The sequence below is a fragment of the Tachysurus fulvidraco genome, chromosome 23 (assembly GCF_022655615.1).
Source record: "Tachysurus fulvidraco isolate hzauxx_2018 chromosome 23, HZAU_PFXX_2.0, whole genome shotgun sequence".
In the NCBI taxonomy this organism is placed as follows: Eukaryota; Metazoa; Chordata; class Actinopteri; order Siluriformes; family Bagridae; genus Tachysurus; species Tachysurus fulvidraco.
In genome coordinates this window covers 14,494,161-14,505,464 of record NC_062540.1, presented here as the reverse complement: position 1 = coordinate 14,505,464, position 11,304 = coordinate 14,494,161, and the positions used below count along the sequence as shown (strand labels likewise).

At 36.6% G+C, this 11,304-nt stretch overlaps 2 protein-coding genes across 3 annotated transcripts; one reads left to right on the top strand and one right to left on the bottom strand.

The window, feature by feature from the left end:
- Positions 1-65: 65 nt before the first annotated feature.
- Positions 66-5,388, bottom strand: szrd1 (SUZ RNA binding domain containing 1). Its single transcript, XM_027170568.2, has 4 exons — positions 5,234-5,388; positions 3,403-3,452; positions 3,064-3,324; positions 66-1,590 (listed from the first exon to the last, which is right to left on the bottom strand). The coding sequence occupies exons 1-4, from the start codon at positions 5,282-5,284 to the stop codon at positions 1,479-1,481; spliced, it is 474 nt and encodes a 157-aa protein (XP_027026369.1). The 5' UTR covers positions 5,285-5,388; the 3' UTR covers positions 66-1,478.
- An 889-nt stretch (positions 5,389-6,277) lies between these two features.
- tmem82 (transmembrane protein 82) lies at positions 6,278-10,066 on the top strand. Of its 2 annotated transcripts, none has more exons than XM_027170566.2 (7): positions 6,278-6,429; positions 6,523-6,622; positions 7,660-7,732; positions 7,919-8,096; positions 8,189-8,606; positions 9,446-9,630; positions 9,715-10,066. In XM_027170566.2, exons 2-7 carry the CDS (start codon positions 6,538-6,540, stop codon positions 9,805-9,807), a joined length of 1,032 nt encoding a protein of 343 aa, XP_027026367.1. In that variant the 5' UTR covers positions 6,278-6,429; positions 6,523-6,537; the 3' UTR covers positions 9,808-10,066. The 2 variants fall into 2 exon arrangements, with proteins under 2 accessions (XP_027026367.1, XP_027026368.1); XM_027170567.2 differs by having other exon boundaries at positions 6,326-6,429; positions 6,527-6,622.
- Positions 10,067-11,304: the final 1,238 nt, after the last annotated feature.

Sequence of the window (11,304 nt, the reverse complement as noted above, 5' to 3'; positions counted from 1 at the left end):
TTTATATTTGCAAATGTGAATATTAGCACTTCTAAAATGTACAAATTTAAAGCTTTGAAGTTCAATATTTTAAAAAGTCTTTATTAAATGGGCATTTTGTAAAGTATTTACAAGTAGGTGTCCATGTTCGCACACAGCTCATGATAAATCGCTCTGGTTCGTCTGATACAGTAGAACAGTTGGACATTTGCACAGATTAAAGGGCATATTCTCATACAACATTATTTTTTAAACAAAGGATGACAGCATTGAGTGTGTGTGTGTGTGAGAGAGAGAGAGAGATGCAATGTACTAATATGGTGCTTATTGTTTGTTGAAATACAGCACTAACACTTTAGTGAACCAATAGTTTTGTGCATGGTCTAATTTTCTTTAAAAAATATATATATATTTTTAAAGTTAAATCATTTCTCCGGTACTCCAGGTCGAGGTGACATGCACCACCGCTAATTTAAAAGCTAATTAATAGATATTTGATTCCGTCAGTGTCCTGAGTTTCTACTTCAACAAATAAACTAATAATTATCAGCAGATACAAGAGAAAAGAAGGAAAAAAAGGAACCAGCAATACCTTCCCTTTTGCACATCTCCCAGTGATTCGCACCAGCACCACAAGCATTTACATTTCTCTTCATTTTTAACTGATAAAAGTTGAATATTCCTACTTTCCCAAAAAATATAAAAAGGCAGAAATTTTTTTCCTCTATTAGTTTTTTGTTTTTATTCTTCATTTCCTTTATGTAGAAACCAGAACAGCCATAGGAAGACCCAAGATTAAAATAATAGTATTATTATTATTATTAATAATAATAATAATAATAACAATAATAACTGTAAACAAAACTTAAGAGACTTGTTTCCACAAAACCCCTCACCATTCCCTTCCCCATTAAAAATGTATGGCATTTATCTGACAAGGTTAAAACGAAATAGACCAAACATAACTAATACAAAAGCTTGGGAAGAGCTGGAAAAGAAACTAACTGAAAAATGAAAGAAATATCCTTAATATTATTGCTAAGAGCTGGTGACCTGTGCAACATCTTACAACACCTCCAGCACAGCCAACGCCTAATGTGGCATCACACAATGCTCCAAAAGTCTTCCTCAAAGACGGGCCATGGTTGATCTCGAGACTGCTTCAAGGTCAAAAGCTGTCCGTTGGCAGACGGATCACCAGTCACAGTAAGTTAAGGTGTAGAGGGAAAGTGATTAAGTGTTTATTTTGGAGGGAGGAGAGGGATCACAGTGAGCAGTATCTGGAAGTCACAGTGTAAATTTGCTCTTCCATGTTATATTTCCTCCCCTTTTATATTCCACACTGGCTCAGGAGACCTGATGGGTAAGGATGAGGTTTTCTTCTTCTCATTTCATAAACATCCCACATCCTAAATATTGTTTTAAAAATTATCCAAATTTGAACCGTTTGTTAGGAGATCGACCGAAAGCTCTCCTTTTCTCCCAGGCCTCCGTTACTCCTATCTGCGCTGGCGAAAGCCTTGTGTACCATCTGGACCTGCTGGCTGCCGAACTACATGGTTGTTTGATCTCGTATCCTCTGAAGGCGTATGGCTTCCTGCACGTGGTGACCTAAATATAGAGATAGTTTAAGCACAACTACTACATTTTAGCTAGTGATGTATTTGATTAAGCAAATAAAATGCAAACTCTACATTTCTGACCCCTGATCTTTCTGACAGACAAATAAAATGCCCCTCTCAACTCGGAATTCCAAGTCGGAAAGTCGGGACGGTTTACCGCTAAAGCGATATGGCTTCTAACAGCAACAGCAGCAAACAAAGTAAACTAATTTTATTTATAGTTCTACCGTATATACACACACAACTATTTGCTTTAGATCAACCAACATCCAGACATATTTGCAAGCTTCTATGAATCGGACAATACAGATTCTGTATGAACAGGAAAATATACATCACATTCCACTGCTAGAAAAGAGCGAGGAACTTTGAGGCATCTAAGGGCCTTTTTACACCTGGTCACTTCATGTGTTTTCTCTGATCCGATAGCTATCTGATTTGTTAAACCTGTTCCACTTACATTAGGCCACATAAATGTGTCTCGGCGAATCGATCCGATCTTTTCTACTCCCGCCCAAAATGCAAATATATTTGACCTCATTTCCAGGGTAATCGAAATGGAACACACTATGGTGTTTTCAGAATGCAATCAAAAAGAAGACGGAAAAACTTGTTACGACGGTTATGCTACAAATAACAGCATTTACCGTTTGCTGCATTTTCGCTGGCAGCAGCAGTTTAAGACCCAACGAGACACCTGGGTGAAGGATCCCTTGTGAGTGACGTACTTTTGTTTGGGAGGAGTATAGTGCTGACGTATGTGGCTTGAACAACCACATGCATTTACACCTGTCCTGTTTCATCTGAAATTTGTTTTATATCCATCTCGAAAACGTTTCGGAGGGCATTTAGACCTGGTCATTTTCACAGAAAATGCATGAAGTGACCAGGTGTAAAAAGCCCCTATGTTTTTGTAGCTTGAATGCCTGAAGGTCGAAAATGACGTCATTTCAAGATCTCACTTCCTGGTTAGGTTTAACACAACATAAGTCTCTTTTACAAAAATCCTTAATTCGGTGAAGAGAAAACACTTCATACTTCCTTCAGGCTTTACTAAACTTTTTCACATGACTGTAACTACGCAACAACTTGATTTCTTGATGCTGTGACTACTGAGGGTTCGATTAGAAACACCTATAAAGGCTACAGACTGACTGGCTGTTTTTATTCCTGTCCTGTTTAAATTGATTTGTTACCATGTTATTTTAAAGAAGATTAAGAATGTAACGAATACGTTTCAACACAAACATATTTAAGAAACCAACTATAAGAGCACGTCTGTCAAATTATTTTAGGAGCAGTAAACACATTACATTTTTTTATAGCTGCAATAACATCTAAAGGGTTTGCCCAGAGCACCACACATTTACCCACAGCTGGTTGCATGGTGTATGAAATAGTAGACAAGAATATACACAAATTACATTATACATATAAATAGATATAAAAAAACGTAAATTACCTCTCTGACGTGGGTCTCTCCTGAGGTGTGTCATCGGCACTGCCTAGGATCCGTTTCCTGGCTTCGGCATATTCCGCCTCCCTCTGAGCTAAAGACTTCACTTGTGGTGAAGGTCGGCTCTGTGTTACGGACGGCCCCAAGGATCCGTTGCTGGTGGGTCGTTTTAAAATTCGGATCTGTGGAGGTGGTGCAGCTGGAAGGGAGTCGTCTTGGATCATGATAGTCTTTATTGGTGAGCGACTGGAACTCCCACTCGAGAGTCTGCAGGGAAAGCAAGAGTTACTTAGGATGGAGGGAAACCCGGCGAGTAGGAACAGAACGTCTTAAAATGGAACTTGCCTCTCTTTTTGACTGATGCGTAGTTTCTCCTCTAACCGTCTCTCCATTTCCTGAAATAAGAGTTTTCAAGTCGCATAAATGTTTTCCCTAAGTACAGGCATAAGAGTAGTCTTTCAAAACATTAAGGCTAGCATTTGCTTGCACAAGGAGCCTCTGTGCCATAGTATCAAGTATCGCAGTTTCACTGGGTTATTTATACATGCTTAGTACAGCAGCTAAATTAACAGCAGGGATGAATTTCAGTTGAGATTTAGCTGCTTGACTAACAAGGCCAGTTCACATACACTGACACATATCTACAGTATTACTACCAAACAATTGACACTAATATTTCTCACAACACACTGATTCACCATCAATTTTATAAACACTGCATATAAACTAAAATGCTGTCAGTTCTATAGAAAAAAAGGCACATCATCTGGCTACACATCTACAATAGACCTGGGTTTGTGTAGGAAACTCGATTATTAAATACAACAAGATACTTATAATAACGAATATAACATTATAAAAGTCCAAAACCTGTGTTGTATAAAAGTGGATTACTATGAACTACTATACAAGCTGTCCTGATTATTTTTAGTCACCTTTGCTATAAGCCAGATGCACTAAAGTGTTTCATATTATTAAGTTGTTCATTTTCTCTATGTAAAGCTCAATACCTTGGAAAGAAAAAACAAACCCAAACAAATCAGCATTCATCAGCTTTTATGTAGCACCACGATCCTGGAGAAATGTTGTCTTATTTCACCGTGTACTGCTATATATGGTTGAAATGACAATAAAAGCTTATTGACTTGAACATTTTAACGCACAATACTGAAAGTGGTTAATTAAATAAACAGAGATGAGAAAATGTGAAAAAAAAGTAAATGTCTTTATCTTTCTGTCATTTAGCAGATACCCTTTTTATCCAGAGTGACTTACAACTTATTTCAATTCATACAAAACTGAGCAATTGAGAGTTTTTATTAAGGGCCTTTCGCTCAGGGGCCTTAAAGCAGTGGCAGCTAGGTGGGGCGTGGGATTCGCACTCATGACCTTCTGACCACCACCACCACCCCCACCCCCGTCTCATATCACATATCTTCTTAATATGGTTGATATTTTAAGTGTCAATTTTCTAAAACGAGTTGTAAAGCCTGGAGAGAGCCAAAAACTTTATCTGAATTATTTCGGTGCCTTTAATCTATAAACTCATTGATAAAAACGTCGCTAAGCTGCTAGCAGCAGCAGCAGAAGTAATGGCCACACTGGCACTCAGTCCTGACACTAGCTAGGTTTATTTTTTGTCTGTTTTCTATCCAACTAAACGGCTGTATTTCACGTCAAAGTGTTGTAAAAGATTCGTCGAGTAAACAACATCACAATCTAACGACTCCTAAGGCACAATCCAACGAATTATTCCGTTACAGCGACTGAAAAGTCCAGTTTTTCTTATTATCTCACACTCACACACACACACACACACACACACACACACACACACACACACACACACACACACACACACACACACACGGCTACGAGCTAACTAGCTAACTGTTCACCAGAAGGTAAAACTATTTATTAAACCACCGCAGCATGTTTCGCGATATATTACCCAAAGTATGACAACTAATAAAAAAAAAAAAAAAAAAAAAAAAAAGAAAAGATATTTTTATTAAATGCATGTTTTGAGCCTTAGTGCCGGAGACTTTCCCCTGCGGCCTAAACGGCTAACTTTCTTCCCCCTTTCGATATCACGCCCTACAGATTTACAGCTAACTGACCCTCGTCCCAGAGAGCCGTTTTCAGTCAAACAGCTGTATAAACATCTCATATTTACCCCAGTATCGGCAGCGTCTTCCCAGCTTTCAGCGATCTCGTCATCTTCCATGTTCCCACACTTTGCTAGCTAGGCACTAGCTTCAGGGGGTTCCCTTTACTCATCTACGTGCGAAAGCACATTTTCTTTTTCTACAGCCGGAGTAGCCGCTTCAGTTTGTGTGTGGATCGTAATCCTGAACTCCACCGCCACCTGCCGACAGGAGCTCAACATTCATTCACATAGGATCGTTCCGCCATCTTGGAAGGGTCAATTTCACCCACACTGAGAGTATACAAGCTGTGTTCTGCAATGAAGAGACAAAAAAAAACCCCCAAATATATTATTGTGTATATATTTTTGTTATAACAAGGTTTCTTCTTGTAATAATTGTGTTATAATGTAAGAAAAACAACAACACAACATTGTTAAGCATTACGTTTTATCTATAGGAGAAACACATGACCGAGCGTGCTGATAATGTATTGTTTATGTTGTGCATTGTTTTTGGCTTTTGTTAACAAGGTGTCTTTTTGTAATAACTGTAATAATGTAAAGAAAAACAAAAACAACACAATATTGTTAAGAGAAAAGCATCATGTTATATATATGCGGAGTAACACATGACTGAGCATGCTGAAGAAATAATGTATTGTTTATGTTGTGCATTGTTTTTGGTTAACAGCACAAACTCTGTCATGTGCTATTCAGCTTAGACCTCAGGCGTTTCCGAAAGTTTACAAAGCTTAATATGTAAAACACCATGCATTTGAATACCTTATAATTAGACTTAGTTTTGAGGAATGTCTGAGGGGCATGTTGGTTCATGTTACAAGTGGAACAACACTCTGGGCTGTGCTGTTATATTAAAATAATGCATGGAATGAGATTTCCCTAAACAGTTTAGAGGAAATTTTACCTATTTGTGGTGTACGAGTTTCAATTTATACATGCTTTCTGTGTTTAACACCAATCTACTCTTTTAATAACATTGGAACTAAAAAGATCATTGTGTCAGCTCTTTATGTCAGGGCCAGTAGAAAGAAAAACCTTAGGAATAATGATAATCTTTACTCATTTGATGATTACATAAGCGATGGAGAACTGAAAATTGACCTTTGAGACAGTGCTTATCTGACCTACAGCTAGCACAGCAGCTACAGATAATGCTTTTAAACAGGAGAGAATTTCAAACACCACCACAAAATATCTATAAGGTAAGCAAAACATGTCATTTATTTGAATTTAACTGTATATCATTTTTGTGAAGGCATTCACTTATATTATATTTATGAAGTGATTTTTTTAAGACAGGATAAAGTGAGATGTTGTCCTTCATTTCCTGGTTCATACCAAGTCTACCCACTTGGCTAATACCTCATACAATTCCTCTAGACTGTATTTTACAAGGTAATTTTGTTTAATCTTTGATTTGTCGAAGTGTAATCTATTAATCTATAATCTATTAATCTTAATCTATTACTTTACTTCTCCTCCTTTTTGCCCTGAGAATTTCGGATTAGTTGGTTCAGCTTTAAAAGGTTCGGTTTCTTTAACTATTGCTTATTTTATGATTTATTTTGTGTGAAGCAATAATTTGGATAATTTTACTCCATGAATATTTCATAGATTACTGAATTGTAGGTTTTGATGGTTCCATGATGCCAGTGATACCTCTGACGATGACATCTATTTTAGTCCTTTGATGATATATGTAATCTATTTTAGTCCTTTGATTTCACTATTTACTGCATCAGTGCTATATGGTTGAAATGACAATAAAAGCTTCTTGACTTTACTTGAAACCAAAAGCTGTATTTTGGTGGTATTTGAAAAAAAAAAAATCAGTTTAGATTAGTTCCAGTGAAGTTACATAGGGCATGAAATGCATTTATTCTTTAAGGGTTATTCTGTGTCTTATTCCTAAAATGCTCATCAGCACAGTGGTGGCATTGTCTAATTAAATTTTAAATGCTTAGTGACAAGCTACAGTACACTTATCAATTACAATTCTCCCAATATTATTCTCCTGCTTGTGCATTAGCACTTTTTTAGTCAAATTCATATTTTTTTAAATAGATTTTGAACATATTAACTTGCATAAGCTTGTTTGCTATTTATTATGAGACAATGCTTTATTATTCTCGAAGATGCTTTGCTATATAATACAGACTTAACAATATTATTTAAATAAACCTTATTAGGGTTGTGCTAGCTAGTTGGATAAGGCATTGGACAACTGATTGGAAGCTTGTGAGCTTGAACGTCCACCAAGCTGCCATGACTGGGTCTCCAAGGTCTCAGTTGCTCAGAGCATATTCCATAAAAAGTCTTTTAGGACCTCAAACTATTGAAAAGTACATATATGTCTTAACTTTACATGCTTGCCCTGTATGTTTGAATGTGATGGTGGTACTGACTTATGTTTCTGATGGTATTAATGACAGGAGTTGTTGGTGCATGTGGGATCTCAGTGCTTTCCAAACTTTTAAGGGTTCATTTATTCGTTGAAGCACAGAGGTAAGAGTCTGTTGGTAAGAGCCATAATTGTGCTATTAATAGTTCTATGAACACTGAACATTCTGCATGCAATATGCAAATCAGCATATAAATAGATGCCTTATAACCTAATTATATGCACATGCTGGATTTGGAAATAATAGAGATAATAATGCCCTAATAGTTCTTCTTCTCTTGCTTCCAAAGTGTAGCAGACAGTATAGATGATATTAAAAACAAGCACATTCATATTGGAGGTCTCACAGACAGAATCCAATTCTGGATCCTGACAGTGACTCTCACCTTTGTGGGATCGAGAGTTGCATCACTAGTGGTTCTTGAGTTCTCTCTTAGAGCAATTTCATCACGCTTCACAACTTCATCTGTAAGATACAAAATTATTTACTCATCTGCTGAAAATATAAATACTGTATTGTATATTAAATCAAAAACAGCATCTTCTTTTTTTTGTTCTAGGATCCACTGAGTGATAAATTGTTACAGCTACTAGTCCAGTGCCAGTTCTCTTTGGGTTGTGCATTAAATTGCAGTCTTTACTTTCTCCATGAGGGGTCACCACAAGCTTGGTTAAATTTCCTCCTTGCTGCAGCACTGAGCTGGTTTTTGGCCCAAAAGTGTTCCAGATTATGGCACCATGTAATCACTATGTACAGAATACACAGCACCCAGCGGTACTGTGGGGTCTGTATTGGCCTCCTGACTTCTGGAACATCTATACTGCCTTTTCTTTGCAGTGCTTTGATTCTAACGTTTTGCGTGGCTGGCTTTGCTGCCATATCAAACATCAACCAGCACTTTCTGTCAACTACTGAGGCTCTGAGGTTCTGGACACCACTCACAATCTGCTACACACTTCTCATCGTCTATATGCATGGTGAGACAAATCAGAACTAGACAGGAGCTTCAATTTTATGTCAGGCTAGTTATCAAATCCACCATACCTAACAACTTCAACAAATACATCATGCAACTTTCAACACAAACAAGGAGAGCAAAATGTAGTTAACATTTTCAACATTTTTTTGTACAGTCTGTTCAGAGAATTTCCTTCTCAACCGTTTCCACATGATAATGCAATAAATAGCTAGTATTGTACAAAAAGGTTTGAACTGATTTGAAATATAAAGTAATTGGAAAATACACCGGTGCAGCTCCCTCAGCTAGTGGAAGCTCTATTGCCTGACAGAGACAGGAAACCTGATTTGATCCTGAGCATTGGTCACTGTCTGTGAGACGTTTTGAAAGGTTTCTCTTTACCCTGGGTTTCTCTGGTTTCCTCCCACTGTCCAAAACATTCCAATACTACACTAAATTGTCTCTAGGTGGTAATATGTATGAGAATGTGTGTGCCCAAGTGTCCCTAAGACACATTAAAATCTGTACTGATTTTGTACTTACTGAAAATTAATGAATATTATTTATATATTCATTATATACAATAATTATATTTTTGTAAATTATATATAAATGTATATATTTGTGCAGTTGCAGTAGTTACTAAAAAAAAAAAGAATAAATATTAAGTAACCGATAGCTTTTTCTTACATTCCTAGACACTTTCAATCTGTTTTTAAATTTACAGAACATATCTGTCCATGGAATCATTCCAACTTCCTTCTATTTATAGTACCTTTGGTAAGATTTCACCAAATAGGTTGACTATTGAGGTGTAAAAGATGACTTCACAACAAACCTACGCTTACTTTATTTCAGAGGAGCAGCATCGGCAGGCTAGCGGACAGGCTCTGCTGAACACAGTGATGGTTCGCCTGGGTGGCTTGCTATTATTGATGCTTACTGTAGGAAGGTGGACAGATGTGCTCCACATCCTACTGTGCTTCATTGGGGAAGCTGCCTGTCTGCTACCAGCTCAGGATCTACTGACTAGCAATGCTAAGGTGATTAGGAATTAACCACCATATAGCCTATGCATGTACAGAGCTGTGTAAATATTTACACACCTTTTATATTTATTCATACAGGATGTTGCAGATGTTTCCAGACATTTTATGAAAAATGAGGACAAGAAAAATGAGGACAAGAGAAGAGTAAATAAATTAGACAAACATGACTGAGACACAAAATGCTAAAGGACCAGACACAAAAAGGGAGATGAGAAGAAATTAGACCAAAGAAGAGAATGTTTTTTTTTTTTTTTTTTAAAGGAAAACAAGATTTCCCAGTCCAGCCAGGTCAACACCACATCCATCATGCTTTGTTGAATATAGGCCTCCACAAGCATGCATGCGCTTGACAGATTCGTAATAAAAATGATATTTACTTGAGAATCTGCAAATAAAATATGACTCAATAAAATATGCAGTTCTGAATAAACCAGTAGTAAAGTCACATCAATTTGAATAGAAATGAAAACACATTCATTCTTTTGCCCAGTGTATCACGATGAAGGCGTACAATATTTTTTTATGTACGTTTTATTTTCTATTACAGCATGGCAAACAATGTAATACTATTTCAAAATCTTTATTTATTAGTCACACTGACCTAAAACTAAAAATACAGGCAAAATAAGGCAAGGGCGAATAATTCATGTTCCTTTTACACAGTATAAGTACATTCGTTCTTACAAAAAGTTTTTATTGTATAAATCAAATATTCGTTTAATATATACTAACGTATTTCATTTTCTCAAATCTTACTTAAAAGGCAAATTTCTACGGAGGGTAGTAACCCTAATAGTGTGGCTTCAAACAGGATTTATAAATAGGAAACAACAATTTGTGCCTGTGAAAATGCAAACTAAACAAATAAACTATTAGTAATAAAACATTTTTTTTTCATCTTAACGCTATATTTTTGTAAACACAAAATGGCCGCCGCTCACTGACGCTAAATTGTTGTTGTTGGGTTTTTTTCCCTTCCAAAATGGCGTCATATTTCAGATCATCGGGATTGTTAGATTTTCTGGGACAATAAATCGTTAACATACTGATAAGACTACACTGAAATAAACTTGAACATCGTAGAAACAGCATATCTGCCTCTACACACGCCTTTTTATTAAGATATTAAAACTAAACAACGAAGATGAATAAGCGAAACAAAGGAGGACCGACGTTTTACCATCAAGATCACGTTAGGATATAACGTTATCTGTTATTGACATAAAAAGCTGATGCCATTCCGACACTAATCCGACTTTTAGTATTCATAAATAAATAAATAACACGTTTTAATCCGTAGTTATTCCGGATGTAGGGGAATGTTATCAGCAATGAAATCCAGGTCAAGTTTTATTGTTGCTCGATTATTTGTCCTCTAATTTGTCCTCACAGTACAGCAGTAGACAAATTTGTATTTCCAAGGTAGACCAAAAAAAAGATGTTTTCCAATCCCAAAAGAACCGTGTGTTCAATAAAGTAAGCTACTGCTTTATTTCTCTTCCTTCCTTCCTTCCTTCCTTCATTTTGTAGCTCCATATAATCCTCAATATAGTCCTGTAGTCTGTATCTTGTGTAGCTATTGTGTTTTATGGCTTGTTTTCTCTAACGAACGACGAAATTTCACACCCCGAACATATTTTCCAGACATTTCTGCCACTCTGCACTGCA

Coding starts and splice junctions, on each gene's coding strand:
- szrd1 (XM_027170568.2), bottom strand. CDS start 5,284: ATGGAAGATGACGAGATCGCTGAAAGCTGGGAAGACGCTGCCGATACT. Junction 3,453..5,233: donor AAGACGCTGCCGATACTGGG/GTAAATATGAGA, acceptor CTCTTATTTCAG/GAAATGGAGAGACGGTTAGA. Junction 1,591..3,063: donor GAGAGACCCACGTCAGAGAG/GTAATTTACGTT, acceptor CTCTATATTTAG/GTCACCACGTGCAGGAAGCC.
- tmem82 (XM_027170566.2), top strand. CDS start 6,538: ATGTTGTCCTTCATTTCCTGGTTCATACCAAGTCTACCCACTTGGCTA. Junction 8,097..8,188: donor CACGCTTCACAACTTCATCT/GTAAGATACAAA, acceptor TTTTTGTTCTAG/GATCCACTGAGTGATAAATT. Junction 8,607..9,445: donor TCTCATCGTCTATATGCATG/GTGAGACAAATC, acceptor ACTTTATTTCAG/AGGAGCAGCATCGGCAGGCT.